This window comes from Typopeltis vanoorti, chromosome 14 (assembly GCF_054136105.1).
Source record: "Typopeltis vanoorti isolate ZY-2024b chromosome 14, IOZ_Tvanoo_1.0, whole genome shotgun sequence".
Taxonomy (NCBI): domain Eukaryota; kingdom Metazoa; phylum Arthropoda; class Arachnida; order Uropygi; family Thelyphonidae; genus Typopeltis; species Typopeltis vanoorti.
This window is the reverse complement of record NC_143562.1, coordinates 53,922,323-53,939,002: the sequence shown is the minus strand read 5'-3', so window position 1 is coordinate 53,939,002 and position 16,680 is coordinate 53,922,323. Positions and strand designations below refer to the sequence as shown.

The 16,680-nt window shown below is 36.3% G+C and overlaps 1 protein-coding gene across 1 annotated transcript in view; it reads left to right on the top strand.

The window, feature by feature from the left end:
• Positions 1-16,680, top strand: part of LOC150099482 (uncharacterized) — an 81,538-nt gene that overhangs the window by 12,321 nt on the left and 52,537 nt on the right. Inside the window, exon 4 of the mRNA XM_090403441.1 lies at positions 7,985-8,150. Coding sequence (XP_090259567.1) covers positions 7,985-8,150 — 166 coding nt within the window. The remainder of the gene's footprint in view (positions 1-7,984; positions 8,151-16,680) is intronic.

The window sequence follows — 16,680 nt, the reverse complement described above, 5'->3', positions numbered from 1 at the left end:
GATGATAATTTGGCCAAAAATGCACAATTTTATAGTGGCTGCACCACATAATTCAGAAGGCGAATTCCAGATAATTATAGTAGTGTTCTTGTAATATCCATCTAAAATAGGGTGAATAATATGAGAATTAGAGGAATTTCCCTATTGACTGTTCCAGGTAAGATTTATGCAAGCATACTTAAAGAGGAAGAGACTAAGAAAAATTGTAAAAGTTAAATGTATAGAAGAACAAACTGGATTTAGATAATATCATGGATGTCAGAATCACATTTTTTGTTTTAAGACAATTGAGAAATCACGGGAATATAACAAGGATTTATTTAAGCTTTGTAGAAAAGGTATGTGATAGACTTCCATAAAAAAATAAAAAAAAGTTGTTCAAAATACTAATGTAAATGGCACATTATACAAAGCAATACATAGTCTATGCTTAAGTTGCAAGTCAGCAGGCAGAATTAAAGGACGCACTGGAAAGTGATTGATGTAAAATCAGAGAAAACAAGGCTGCACACTAACTTCACTGTTATTCATCTCTATAGATCACATTATGAAGGAAAATGTCATTGCATAATGATATCATGTTTAATGGATATGTGAATCTCAGTTCTGATTCTGAGGGATGACATCAGACACTATACAAAGAACAAACATAGCATTCAGCTAAAAGTTCTATAGTTAAGTTGCAGCATTTATTCCATTACTATCCTCTTTATTTTATTTTATGATTTTTTTCTTTTTTTTTTCTACCTAATGATTCATTTGGTCTGTTATACTTCCCAGATTTCTTAGATCACAATAAAAGAAGTTAAAATTCTCTCTTGACTACTATGCTTACATACGTCATCTTCTAGCAAACAAGTTTGATTAAAAATATCTTTTCTTTATTTCCTGAAGTGGGCAAGAAGATAATCACTCTGAGAATAGGAGTACAACATTTCCAAGCAGTTCCAAAAGCATTTCCAAGGAAAAGAATTCTTCTTGCTTCTCACTTAGGAATATACCAATCGCACAGGTATATGAAAATGTTGATACATTGCCCTTCAGTATTATCTTCACACTTCATTCTTGGAAAGTAGTTAAAGTTCCATATAAAAACTTTTCTAAGATCACATATTCAACTCAGCATTTTTTTTTCAGCTCTCTTCCTTTCTTCTCTAGCTTATTGGCTAGCATTCCAATTCCCAGCCAAAGCTCACAACTAATGCATGCCCATTGCTGAGATTTAGATGAAATCATACACTGCTTGGAAAGAAGTCAATGGACACCATAGTGTGAGGAACAAACATCCATGACACCCCCACCTTAATAAGATGTAGGACCTCCTTTCATAGTGATGACTGCAGCAACCCTACAGGGAATACTTTCTACAAGCATGTGATAGCGATCAATAGGAATTTTACATGCCTACAGGAATATCTTCCTGTAGGCATGTAATGAGATCCTGGACTATTGTGGGGCAGACATCCCTTGACCTTACCCGACACTCCAGTTCATCCCATAGATATCTAATAGGGATTGAGATCAGGGCTCTGTGGAAGCCAGTGAGTGTGGTAACGTTCATGTCCACAAACCACGCAGTTACAGCAGCAGTCTTATGACACAGTGCATTGTCTTGCTGAAAGAAACAATGGTTGTTTCTGTAGGAACTCCACTAAGTAGGAATCATTGCATTGTCCAAAATGTTCAGATATCACTTGGAGTTCAGTGTTCATGGCACTACAACAGAGGTCTAAGGCCAAGCTAGGAAAAACAGAACCATGCCATCACACTGCCACTCTGAATTTCATAGCTGGGGGGTTAAACATGCTGATGAGAGACATTCACCAGGCATCTGCCATACCCACACTTATCCATCTGCTCGGTAAAGGGTGTAGCATGATTCATTGCTACATAACACAGCTTTCCAAGTTTCCATTTCTCACTGTATGCTGTTTACACCACTGAAGATGACACTGCATGTTGGTTCGGGTAATGTGAGCTTGCAGTCCTACTATGAAAACCCATTTGGCGTTCCTCGGTTCTGAATATTTTTGTGCGGATTTGTGTTCAGTCCATGTCCGGAACACTGAATTCAATGTGTCAGCTGATGAATGGTGGTTAATAATGTGAACACTGTTGTTATAGGGGTTAATGTTATTAGTGTTTGGTACATTGAAAAAAAAAAAAACGAATATCGTTTTTTTTTCTTTGTTTGTGTTCTCTAAGTTGTATGCTAGTGTAGTACAAGTTGTGTTCAGCAGCAGTTAATCCAAACCGTTGGTGAAATGGATGACTTGTCAGGCTTCCAAAGAGGGCAGATCGTGGGAGCCCATTTAGTAGGAGCAGCTGTAACCAGAACAGTCCAATTGGTCGGTGTGTCGAGAGCAACAGTCTCCATGGTTATTTGACTTCGTACACAAAGTATGCATGGCAAAACTTCGTCAGTGAGGAAGAAGAATAGCAGTTGAAAACTGAAATTGAATGATAGTTACCGTTTAACACTAACAAGGAATTGTCTCCAAACATCACAGAACTACAACAGTAAAAGTGACAGCTGAACTTAATATCCACATTGAATATCCCATAAAAACAGTGCAGAGAACTTCACAAAGCCAACATCCATGGTTGATCTGTGATTGTTAAACCTTTAATTGCAGAATCCATCACGAAATTGCAAAAAGATGGCGTCAGGAACATAAAACCTGGACAGCTGATGAATGGAAACTAGTGATATGGTCCATTGAGTCAGCATGTACTTTATTCTCAACAACAGGTTGGGGTTTATGTATGGAGAACCCCCAAAGAAGCATACAATTCAACTGTCAGGTTTTCCAACTGTCAAACATGGAGATGGATCTATGATGATTTGCATGACCATATCTTAGTATTCGGCTGGCCCCATCATAACTCTAAATGGTCAAGTTACTATCAGCGTGTAAGTGGATATTCTGGCTAATCAGGTGAATGCTATGGTCCAAATCTTGTTTCCCAACAATGATGCCATTTCTTGAGATGATAATGTGCCCATACACACACACAGCCAGACAATTCATTCTTGGTTTGAGGAGCACTAAGAAGAACTTCAACATCTGCCCTGACCAGCTCAGTCACCTGATTTGAATATCATTGAGCCACTTTGGGCAATTTTGGAGAGCAGAGTGAAAAGCAATTCCCTCTTCCAACATCTCTCAAGCAATTGGCAGATATTCTGATTGACACATGGTGCAACATTCCATTGGAGACTATTAAAAAGTTGTATGAATCTATTCCAAGATGGTTGGCAGCTGTATTAAAGGCAAATAGTGATCCCACACCTTATTAATAAAGACATATCACCTATTTCCCAGGTGTTCAAATTATTTTGTCCAATCCATAGGGTGCTAGAAAGGATGCATTATCCTTTGTAGCATATTCCTCCAATTTATATTGGCTACAAAAACATGACTTATTACATGGCACAATGCACCTTGCCCATGGGGATGTCTGTTGACTTCTATCCAAGCAATGTAGCTGTTGTGTGTTATAAGAGCATATGGCATAGGAAGAGAACTATAAATAAGCACTTTGCCTCACTCAGCCTCAACCATAGATGGCAATACTATCGGCAAGATTTTTTTTTTCTAAGTTGGTACATCTGTCATAAGCATCCATGTGAAATTGCAAGTCACTCTATCAAGTAGTTTGTTTTATACAGCTGTCTGAAGCAAAGATATTGTCTGTATCCCTTGAAATGGATAAAATTGAGTATTGTGCTGTTATAAAATTCTTTGTAAAAGAAGGTTTAACGCCAAAAGAAATTCATTCGAAGTTCATAAAAGTTTATGGGCACTCTTCTCCTTCATTTTCAGCAATTAAGAAATGGACTGCTGAGTTTAAACGTGGCCGTACCAGCCTTGAAGATGATCCACGTGAAGGACATCCAAAAAGTGTAACACCACCAGAAATCATTGATCGAGTGCACGATATGGCATTGGATGACCAGCAAGTCCAAGTGCGTGAAATTGCTGAGACCATAGGCATTTCAAAAGAACATGTAGGATATATTTTGCATGAAGAATTGCATATGAAAAAGCTTTGCACAAGATAGGTATGGCCCTTGCTCACAGCAGATCAAAAACGCACTTGCATGAAAATCTCTGAACAGTGCTTGGAGCATTTTAACAAGAATAAAACTTTTTGTGCATTGATTTATTACTATGGATGAGACTTGGATTCACCATTACACACCACAATCCAAACAGTGAACAGAAGGGATTGTTCAGCGCCAAAGAAGACAAAGACGATTCCATCAGCAGGAAAGGTCATGGCATTGGTGTTTTGGGATGCTAAAGCCATTTTGTTTATTAATTATCTTGAAATGGGTAAAACAATAACCAGGGAATATTATTCCGATCTTTTAAGATTAGACAAAAAAATTTGTGAGAAAAGACCCAATTTGCAGAAGAAAAAAATCATCTTTCATCAGGACAATGCACCTTCCCACAAAGGTGTTTTGGCAATGGGAAAATTAAGGGATCTGTACTATGAATTGTTGCAACATCCACCCTATTCCTCAGTTTCGGCTCCCTCCGACTTCTATCTCTTCCCAAAACTAAAACTCTTCCTCGCTGGTCAGTGTTTTTCTTCGAATCAAGAAGTGATTGCAGCTGTAGATGGGTATTTTGCAGATTTTATTGAGAACCCACTACAGGGAAGGGATAATTGCGCTGGAGCATCACTGGAATAAATGTATTAGTCTTAAGGGAGATTATATTGAAAAATAAAAATAATTTTGAAATTATAAATTCGTTTTTTCATTGTTAGGCTGAGAACTTTTCAGACCACCCTCGTATAAGCAGTATTTTTATGTGTATTGCTGAGATCCAAATGACAACATAACTGTCATTAGCAGTTGTGTGTTACAATAGCATATGTCATAGGAGGACTACTATAAATAAATACAACATGATACACACACACATACACACACACAGCATTTTTCTGTAACTCCCTGAGGAAAGTAAGAAAGCTGACTATTAAATGTATTTTAGTTTCCTTTGTTATGCTACGACTTAACCACAAGGCATTTCCAGTAATACTGAGGCATACAATTACATTAATAAATGCAAACATTAAGTTTAAAAAAAAACAGTTTATCATATTGTCAACCTGGTTGATCAAGTGGTTAGCATATCCATTCTCCAACCAGCATGCTGCAGGTTCCAAATGAATCCCAAAATCTTTAGGTTGGAGATGAATTTCATCATCTAGTGTGAGACTACCACTCTGCTTATTGGAGGCCTGAAGTGGCTTGAAAAAGTTTCATGTCTGGGCAAGAGACTAGAAACTTGCTCTAGAGAGCAGGTTTCTGGACTGTGGAAAAAAAAACAAAAAAAATTATAAAATTGATAAAATAAAAAATAAAATCCTTAGCCCACCCACAATACGAATGTACTATAGGTTTACAATAAAAAAACTTTTTGTTGATAGGAACCATTACAAAATAGCAAAAACTTCACATCCAGGAAATTCTCACTTCACCAACAAAATGAGAAGGTGTGTTATAAACATTCTGTATTTCTATTACCTGCTTTTTCTTTATTCTCTTTACTTCATATTCATGAATATGGTTGACTGCCTTAGGTATCGACAGCTGCCATTTATATATTTCTACTATTCTTATGTTCTCACGCTTTATAGTCTAACAAATTTATTTGTTTTACAACTGTACCGGTTAGGCTATATATTGAGTGCAAGATTATAAGATTTTAAACTAAAGACAAAGTAGATATTGTTTGTATTCCCCATTTATATTAATCCTTACCTTAAGTTAGTTGTGGCTTACTTATTGATCACTTAAACTTTATCTTATCTTAATTATGCAGGATAGTGCATTGACAGAATCAGCCCAATGAGTTGTTCACAGACCATTTAATTAAATCAAAAAGGAACATTTACAGTTTGATTCACATTAACATATATATATATATATATATATTATTATTATTATTACATGATGCCTCCAGGGAGTCCAATGACTCATCGTGGGAGAGCAACTACTCTACTTCGCTAAATATCTCATCCTCTCCACTACTACCATCAATGTTATCTATCGCCCATCATATATATATATATATATATACACACACACACACACACACACACACACACACACACATACACACTGTTTATTACAATTCTTCCTAATTCAAACTTAGTTCTAATTTACTTTTTTGAAGCCAAATCACAATCTAGAATATTCTGCCAGTCATATATACACAAACTAACAATAAAGCATACCTTGAGTAAGCTTATTTCAATACCAATTTACATTGTCTTATTGTACTCATAAACAGACACTCTTGATTTACAGTCTTGTTCGGAATTATCACATACACGAGTACTTACAATTCTCGTTCAGCACATGAATTTTTGTTCACATGAAGGTGCTCCCTTTTGTCTTTCTTTCCTTCTGCTGGCTCGTTCTTGATTTTCCACCAAATTTCTTTTTTGTCCGAGTTGGTGATTATTCTATGCCCTTTAGGACGGACCCTTGCAATGCTCTTCTTTTGATAACCAACAACGGATCTTATGTAGCAGTGGACCCAGATAGAAGATTCCGAACCTAAGACTTATAATGCTTCTCTTTCATTTACCAACAATGGACCTTATGTGGTGTTTGACTCAGGTAGAAGATTCCGAACCTAAGACTTACGATGCTTTGCTTTCAATTATCGACGATGGACCTCATGTGGTGGAAGACCCAGGTAAAAGAAAGTGAAAACCTTAAGACAAAGTTCTTCTCGACATCTCGCCTTATATAGGCCTGGACTTCCGGTGTATGCATGTGTGCATCTCTCGAAACTTCCATATATGGTCACATATTGACATCTGACCATGATGGCATCATACTTCATGCGTCTTCATTCATATATGGCAATTCTTAGAATTCTTCACTATTTTTAGAATTAGACTTGCTGATTAGACATGAGTTAACAGTGTTACATGATAACATCATGCGCTACATTATTTTAACAAAGGCTCATGGTTAATTTATCAATTACAAGATTATTACATACAAAATTTGACATTTAAGTGCCATCTCCTTAAAAAATTTGTAAAAGCAAACATGATATGCTACATAGTTAACATATCCATGAGAGATTTTACAGGTGCATCATCTTAATGAAGGTAAAGTTCATCAAAATCAGCACTGTTGCCGTTGTGGTAGGAATTTTTTTTTTTTTTAAATCAAGACAAGCCCTATAAACTCAGAGCTATCATGTTCATCTGGAGCAGGCTTTTACACACATCCATGCCCAAGGTGGGATTGAAACCTACAACCTGTTGATTGGAGAACAGTATGCTTTCCACTCGGCTAATAACATCAGATGCAGAAATTACTTCCCCACACATTAATGCCTTGTTGCTTTAGTCACTTTTCATTGGTCACATGAAAAGTGACCAATGAAAATTTCATTGTCCCAAAAGACGGTTATGCCTATTTACATGTCCAGATAGGGGGGGGTAGCTTCATCTGATCACATGATGTATTGGAGCATATAGAAATTTTCATTTAGTTCATTGAATAAACTTTGCAGAACTGTAATCTACAATCAGAATCATCCTCAAGCATTTAAAGATCAATTAGTACATCAATAGATGTGTTATTCCAACTTTTTCAATGGATATTTAGCATCAGTCACTTGTAATACATCTAACTGTCAAGTGACTTTTGCCTCACCCTGTATAATACTGTAAAAAAACAAGCATAATAAGTAAATCACAATTATGTACAATTTTTCCAATATGTCAGCCTCTCTCTTCATGTAGCTTCCTCAGTGAGAGGGTGCAGCACCCTCTTATGTCAGTCATGAGACTGAAAAGATTTTTTTTTTCTTTTTCGATATAAGATTCCTGAGTATGTATTGAGTAACTTAATTTAAACTCAGCATTCTATTTCAGGCTTCTGCTGATTTACTTTTTTTTATAGTATTGCTATGTTACTGTTTTAAAAACATTTTAGGAAGCTGTGGCAGCATTTTTGTCAAGAAGTTACATCAAAGATGAACCAGATGTCGAAGGTCGCCATGCTGTCATTTGGGCAGCTGCAAAAGCATCTGATGATGCGATCAAGTCCATGTCTCAGCTTAATGTAGATCTTACTGTTGGAGACAAGAACGGTGCTACAGGTAGGATATGAAAACTGAAAAAAAAAATGTTATGTATATTTGTGTTTTCAAATGAACAGCCACTGTTGCAGAGCTTTGTGACATATGGTATTTCCATATGTTTCTCTCCCCCCCCCCCTTTTTTTTTTTTTTTTTTTTTTTTTTTTTTTTTTTTTTTTTCCCGTTCTAGAGATAAGGTGTGTGAGAATTTTAAGAAAATGATTTGAGTTGGCTTCTTCTTCTTAAGTAACTTCTCCAATTTGGAGTTTATCAATCATGATATGCCAGAGTGTCCAGGTCTCTGACTTTTCCTAATTAAACATTGGGGCTAATACTGTAATTGGACTTCAGAACCAGTTAGTGTCCACAATTAAAGTGGGACAAGATAATTGAATAAATAACTGGTGACGTTGTCACATAGATCTAATTGGTTGGGTCATCGAGTAGTCACAACACACTGAGTCACTGTGTTTTCTTTTTCATTGTCAAGCGGTTACTAATGCTAGAGCAGTTTTAAGCATTAAAAAAATATATATATAATAATATAATGAAGTTAGACTGCACTCAATTCAAAATCAAAATGCTATAAAACAGAAAAATATTTAAATTCGAAACCTTGAAATTGTCGACAATTATGCATAATGTGGCATTGAAATAAATCAGCGTAATAATAAAAAGAAAAAATGTTATTTATCGTTGTTGTTAATCCCACCGTTGGGCAAAGGCCTCCCCCATGTCATTTCATTTGGCTCTATTTTGGGCTGTTTTCGACCAGGTTGGTCCTGCTGTTAGAGTAAGTTCATCTGTGTCATCTGGTCTTCTGTCTACCTCTAATTCTCTTTCCCTCTCTAGGTATCCAGTAAGTGGTGAGTTTATTCCATGTGTCATCTTGTTTTCTCATCAAATGTCCTACCTATTTCCATTTTAGGGATTTTGCTGTTCTTATGACGTCAGTGACTTTTTTTTTCTGTCTTATTTCTAGGGTTGTTATTTTTTTTCTATCCTTTTGATATTTAACATACTTCTTTCCATGTTCTTAGCTTGGTCACTTGTTTGGTTGTTAGTGACCATGTTTGTGATTCATAGGTTAGAATGGGTAGTATATTTGTATGTATTAGAATGGGTATTATTATTTGTAAAATTTGGTAAATTTTGGGTATGCTTCTTCCTAAGAGGTACATGTGCACACACATACACCACAATGTATGGTGTGACAAATTGTCCATAGCTAAATGGACTGATTTACATTTACACATAGACCCACGTTTCACTGTGCAGGTATCCAAAAAACCAAATATGACAATAGATTGGTTACTCCTTATTTCCAAAGTGTCTTATGTATATTGTGTGTGTGTGTGTGTGTGTGTGTGTGTGTGTGTGTGTGTGTGTGTGTGTGTGTTCTTCCATCTGGTTTGCCCAGTGGCGCACCCAGGGAAGGGGCCAAAGGGCCTCCCCCCCCAAAGAAAACACTAGAAACATTTTTTTAAATCTTTTCCTAACTAAAATTTATTTTTTTATTTATCTTGTGTTGTGTCGTGTCTTCTATTTCTACTTATGAATTAGAGATCACATAAGGTGGGAATACCCTACGGCTCTCGGTAATCACTGCCGCTCTGAACAGAAGGTGAACGAAGCAGTGCTCGGGCGGACAGAGCGCTACTTCGTTTGTCTGAGGTGGGCCAGAGGAGATCACAGGTGTCATATATTGGCGATCACTGCAGATGCCCAGTCATGGGTCATATGCAATGCGAGTGTGTATTCTCAAATCGTCTACTTAACTCGGCCCCCCTCAAGATTAAATTCTGAGTGCGCCACTGGGTTTGCCTGTTTTGAGGGGCAAAAAACCCAAGTTTCCAGGAGTATAAACCCTCTACCTTGGTATGAGACTGGCTAACTCGTCATTTAATTGAAAACACCTAATAAAGGTTCCTCACATCATAGACGGGATTCGAATCTGGGTCTTTTCAACCAAAAGGCTCATCTATACCAACTGAGCTATGGAGACTCCAAATGCTGCATAGAAATTAAAATATGGTATTTTAATAGAATTCTATTATCTTCTTCCTGTGATAACCACAACTTCAGAGAAAATGTACAAAATAAGATGAAACTGTCAGTATAGCTGAAACACTAGTGCAGTTTATTTCAGAAATTGCGTGTGGTCTTGAATTCTCATCAATTTTGGAGTGCAGTGTTCCAGACATGGAGATGGATACAATATTACTTTTATTAAGGCCTTGCTGATTCTTTAAATAGTCTTTCATATTCAAATTTACTCTGGCATTATGTTTCAGTATTACAGTGGAACCTCTGTTGTCAAACGCTTCTCATCTTTCCGAACTGGCAAACTGGCAACCACGTGATCCCTGGGCTGAGATGTATGGCGGGAGAGCGTCACTTACGCCACAGCCTCCTCTCAATCCAGACACCTGCTCGAATTTGCAGTACCCTTTCTTGATTTTCTTTGTGTTTTGCTGTTTTTTTTTGATAAATTATTATTAAATAAGCCACCATGGGACCAAAGATGGATAGCAGCAAAGCAAAAAGAAAAGTTGTTAGAACCACGATAGGGTTGAAAAAAGAAATCTCATCCAAACATGAAAATGACGTTCATGTCTCAGATCTTGCTATGTTCGGTATGGCGATATCAATGATCTCTACAATACTCAAAAATAAAGAGGCGATCAAGGCAAGGGAGCTGATATTGCAAAAGAAGTGAAAGTTCTTACTAAACAAAGAATCTCAGACAATTGAAGAAGTGGAAAAATTGTTGCTGATTTGGATAAATGAGAAACAGTTAGTACTAGTGATAGTGTTTCTTATGCTGTAATTTGTGAAAAAGCGAGGCGATTACATGATGACCTGTTTAAAAAACCGTGGTACGAGTGGTACTAATAGTAAGGCTTGGGTAACCAGGCAATTTTTTATTCAGTGGATCCATGAAGTCTTTGCCCCAAATGTGAGAAAATACATTCGAGAAAAAAAAATGCCATTAAAATGCCTTCTTGTCATGGACAATGCTCCTGCTCACTCTCCAGGCTTGGAGGACGAGTTGGTGGAGGAGTTTGATTTTTATCACAGTGAAGTTCCTGTCCCCTAACACGACTCCTCTAATCCAGCTCATGGACCAGCAGGTCATTTCGAACTTTAAGAAACTCTACACCAAAGCACTGTTTCAAAGGTGTTTTGAAGTGACTTCTAACACAGAATTAACACTCAGAGAAGTCTGGAAAAATCACTTCAATATCCTCCATTGCTTAATATTCTTGACAAAGCCTTGGTACAAGTAACTTACAGGATCATAAACTCGGCCTGGAGAAATTGTGGCCAGACTGTGTAACACGCACAGAGACATTGAGGACTTTGAGGCTGAGTATGTTGCTGTTGTCGATAATGTTGTGTCTCTGGGCAAAAGCATGGGCTTGGAGGTTGGCAATGTTGATGTGGAGGACCACAGGAATGAGCTCACCACGGAAGAACTGGAACACCTTCAGAAGGAGCAGCAAAAGACAGTGGTTGAAGAAATGTTTTCAGAGACAGAGGAAGGAAGGGAGGATTCCTAGTTCTTTGATCAAAGAAATGTGTGTGAAATGGAGTGAAATGCAAAGTTTTGTGGAAAGAGATCACCCTTTTCCATCTATATTTTATCTATTTATTGTGTTTATTCTTTTTATGCAAGATTTTATGCATTTTCATTATTTTTATATACAATTTTATGCATGAAGTATTATTGTAAAGCTTTAAATAAGCAATCATCTGGGATTCGGGAACGAATTATTCCATTTTACTTTAATTCTTACGGGAAAATGGTTTCAATTTTCAAACAAATCGGTTTTCAAACAGCCTTCATGAATGAATTATGTTCGACAACCAAGGTTCCACTGTATTTTAATTCATTTTGTCTGAGTATCAGATTTCTCTTCTCAAACATTAGATCATCATCATCAAATTTTACTACAATAGTACTACAATTTCATGTAGTACTATCATCATCATATGATAGTACTACATGAAAAATTTACATCATTACTAACTTCCTATCTACAATTTTCCTCCAAATCAGTCTGTTACCTGTCAAGACTTCAATATTATCAGATCTTATATTTTTGTCTTCTAAGGCATTTTTTACTGTATCAATCCACCTATATCTTGGTCTTCCTTTGGGTCTTTTTCCTGCCAACCTGGCAGAGAACACTTGTTTTGCTATTCTTTCCTCTCCCATTCTGTTTAAGTGACCATTACACCTGAGATTAGCTCTGCTAATGCATTCCTGGATGCTGACAATGTCAAGTTCTTTCCTAATATCCTCGCTTTTAATATTATATTGCCAATGATGCCATCTGTTCAGGACTCTCATATCTGTGGTCTCTAGTCTTTGGTCAAGTGTTTTACTTCTGACCCAGCTCTCATATCCATAAGTTAAAATTGGTTTGAACACCGTGTTGTATACAGCTAATTTAGTGTTCCGACTAATTTCTCTCTTATTCCATATGAATTTATTCATTTGACTTCCTACCATGCCATCTTTGTTGATTCTGTTGTCTATTTCCATATTTAATTTACCATCTTCACCGAAAATCGTGCCTAAGTAGCTGAAATGTTTTACTTGTTCTATAGGTTCTCCATTCACAATGCAGTTGATATTTTCATTGTTTTTGTCTTTTTAATACTGACTTTTATACCATATCTATGACAAGAGTCATTCAATTTAGTCAGGGAATCTTGCAGACTTGTAGCAGATTTATTTAGAAATATCACATCATCTGTATAAAGCAAAGAGCTGAGATTAAATCTCCAATTTTGATATCAGGTTTAATACCACTTTCCTTCATAATGTGATCCATATAGATAATGAATAACAGAGGGGGCAACATACATCCTTGTCTGACATCAGATTTAACATTTAACCACCTTCCTGTACTTCCTTCAATTGTAACTCAAACATTCGATTATGATTCTAAGTTTCAGGTCAGAAGATATTGAAATACCTAATTAGAATAGAGATATTAATGATATTAAGAAGCTTATCCAAAATCATAAGACAGCCAATTTTTTATTATTATTATTATTATTACATGACACCTACAGGGAGTCCCAAGACTCATCGAGGGAGGGCACCTACTCTACAGCTCTGTCTTCGCCACTCAATTCACCACCTACAATGAACCACAACTACAGTCATCATCTACACCAACACCATCTATCGCCCACTACCACCACCACCACTGCTAGTATTTTCACAGACAATTACAAACATCCATGTCCATGTAGGGATTTGAACCCGCAGCCTTTTGGCTGCCGAGCAGATATGCTAACCACTCGGCCAAGCAGGCCAGCAATTTTCATTTTATTTGAACTCTTAGTGAACAAAGAAATGGTTTTAGTAGTTTGCTATAGTAAATTTTCTTTGGAATGGCATCTACTGTACTAGTGAGAGGTGTATAATGCTCATGTGGAAACTTCTGACTTAAACAGAATCATTCTGTACGTAATCAAATTAGGGAAAATTACATTTTCCCCTCATTCCATGATGACTGTCATTGTCTTCAGATAAACTGCATAAATGCTGAAACTCATCTTTAAGAATATAAAGATTACATTCATGAGAATATAATAAGGATCTGTGTTTAAGTTTGTTATGTATTCAGATCTACATATGACAAGGTGCCAGAAGAAAATTCAGCTGTTCAGAACACCATGGTTGTATGGTATAAATGGGACATTATATCTAGCAAGATATAGTCTATATTTGAGTTATAAGTCAGTAATTAGAGCTAAACGAAGATGGTTTGATGTTAAATCATGTGTGAGACAAGGGCACACATTATTTCTCTGTTATTCATCTATATGGATCACATTATGAAAGAAACTGGCATTACCTGATATCAGAATTGGAGATGTTAATCTCAACCCTTTACTTTATGCTGGTAATGTTATACTGTTAAATAAATCCAGAACAAGTCTACAATATTTCCTGATTATACTGACTAACTGCTGCAATAAGTTTGATATAAAAATCAGGAATAAGAAGACAAAGACAATGAAAATAGACAGAAACATTGAAAACAACTACGTCTTGATTGGAGATTTCAGAGATTAACAGATTGGATAATCTGTTATCTCTGAAAACTCCAATATTATCAGCTGTTATATTTCTGTTTTCTAAGGCACTTCCTACTGTATTAATCCATCTAGAACTTGGTCTTCCTCTGGGTCTTTTCTCTGCCAACTTCAACAAAACAGTTGTTTTGTTAACCTTTCTCTCATTTAGTTTAGGTGACCATAGCACTTGAGATTAGCTCTGCTCATACATTACTAAATACTGACAACATAGACATATTTTCTGATATTGTTTTTATTATAGTACTGCCATTGATGCCATCTATTCACTCTAATTTTATAACTCTATCTGGTCTGCAGTTCTGATCAATGTTTTATTCTAACCCAGTTCTCAGATCCATATGTTAAAATGGGTTTGAATACTGTCTTGTATACACCTGGTTTAGTGCTTTAACTACTTTCTCTCTTATTTCATAAAAATTTATTCAGTTGATTTCCTACAATACCAGTTTTGCTAATTTCAAATTTAACTTATCATCTTCACTAAAAACTGTGACTAAATAGCTGAAATGTTTTACTTGTTCTATAGATTCTCCATTCAGGTTACAATTGAGGTTTTCAATGTTTCTGCTTATTTTCATGGTTTTTGGTCTTTTCTTATTGCTGAGTTTCATACCAACTATATTACAGCAGTTATTCATTTTAGTCAGGATATCCTGTAGACTTGTACTAAATTTATTTAGAAGTATAACATCATTTGCATAAAGTAAAGAGCCGAGATCAACATTTACAATTTTGATATCATGTTTATTGCCACTTTCCTTCATAATGCGATCCATATAGATGATGAATAACAATGGAGATAATGTACACCTTTGTCTCACACCTGATTTAACATCAAACCAGTTTTCTGTCCCTCTTCAGTTCTAACTGCTGAATTACAACATAGTATAGACCATGTATTGATCAATATAATGTCCATTTTCACCATATAACTGTGATGTTTTTAACAGCTAAAATTTCTTTTAGCTGTTAATATGCCCTCTTCAGATCTACAAAACTTAAATACAGATGCTTACTATATACCTTTGATTTCTCAACTGTTTAAAAGGCTGATCCTAACAACCTCTGTTTGGCCTGAAGCCAGCTTCCCTTCCACAGTTTTTCTTAGCCTTTTCTCAAGTATACTTGCATAAATCTTACAAGGAACACTCATTGGGAAAATTCCTTTGTAATTTTCATGTTCAGTTTTATTTCCCTCTTTATAGATAGATACTATATGAACTCTGCTCCAATCATATGGAATTCAAATTGATGACTAGGCCTTCTGAATTATGCAATGTAACCACTAAAACTTTTATATCTCCTGATAACTAAATACTTAAGGAATTGACAGCATACACTAGAAATATAAATTAAATCAACTTTAATATATACTTTCCAATATTTCGGCAACGTCACTTTGCCATTTTCATGGGAACTTAAGATAAAGACACGTGCACGTAAGTACTACATAACAGCAAATGAGAAACGAAGCGAGGAAGCTACTATTATCTAGACAACTGAATCGTTGACCTTCCTAAAACGCTGCCGGGATAATCAGGTAATCCCAAATTGTGTAAAATTTAAGCACCGTTTCGTTTCACAGAAAGCTCTCCGTATCTACAATCGGGTGAGCCAGGCTTTACTTCGGGAGCAAATTAACACTACACACGGTTCCCTAGCCGACGTAAACAGAGCTATTTTAGCGCTGGAGAATAAGATTTCAAATACGCTTAATCATGAACTTTGATCAATTCTACACGACGTCTCACGCACTGCGGCAAATAAAGAATTCTAACGAATACGGAGTCGACATATCAACAAGTTTGATAAATTAAAAAAGAACTCAACTTCCAAACCAACACTGTAGTTAACCTTTCTTCAGTCATCTTGAAGCCTGAAGCACTCAACGCTCTGTCACGTGGCCACAACTTTGCCATTGCTACTAGGAAATTACCGGCCGAGGAATTAATGATCCGGATTGAACGCAGGATTCGCCACCTTCCAAACCACATCACCAACAATATTAGATTGGATGTAGTCTGTGTTCTCACAAAAGCAAAATCACCAAAATATCCATTAGTGAATTCAAGTCTCTACAGGAATTGAAGAAAAACAAAGAAATAGTTATCACCAAAGAGGATAAGGGGAATGCCACTGTGGTACTCAATCATAATGACTACACAGGTAAGCTTAAGGCTTTACTATTAGATCGAGCTACTTACCTCCCCATTGAATACAATCCCACCAACTCACAAATTAGAAAACTCCATAGGCTCCTTAAGAAGGTCACTTCTTGGCCTGTGGAGATTACTAACAGACTAAAACCATACAACTCTAGACCCTCCCAAAGTCTCCTGTTATATGGGCTCCCAAAAATACATAATACCATTATGTACCATAGTGGATGGCATTGATTCCCCCACTTACAAACTAGCTAAATATTTAG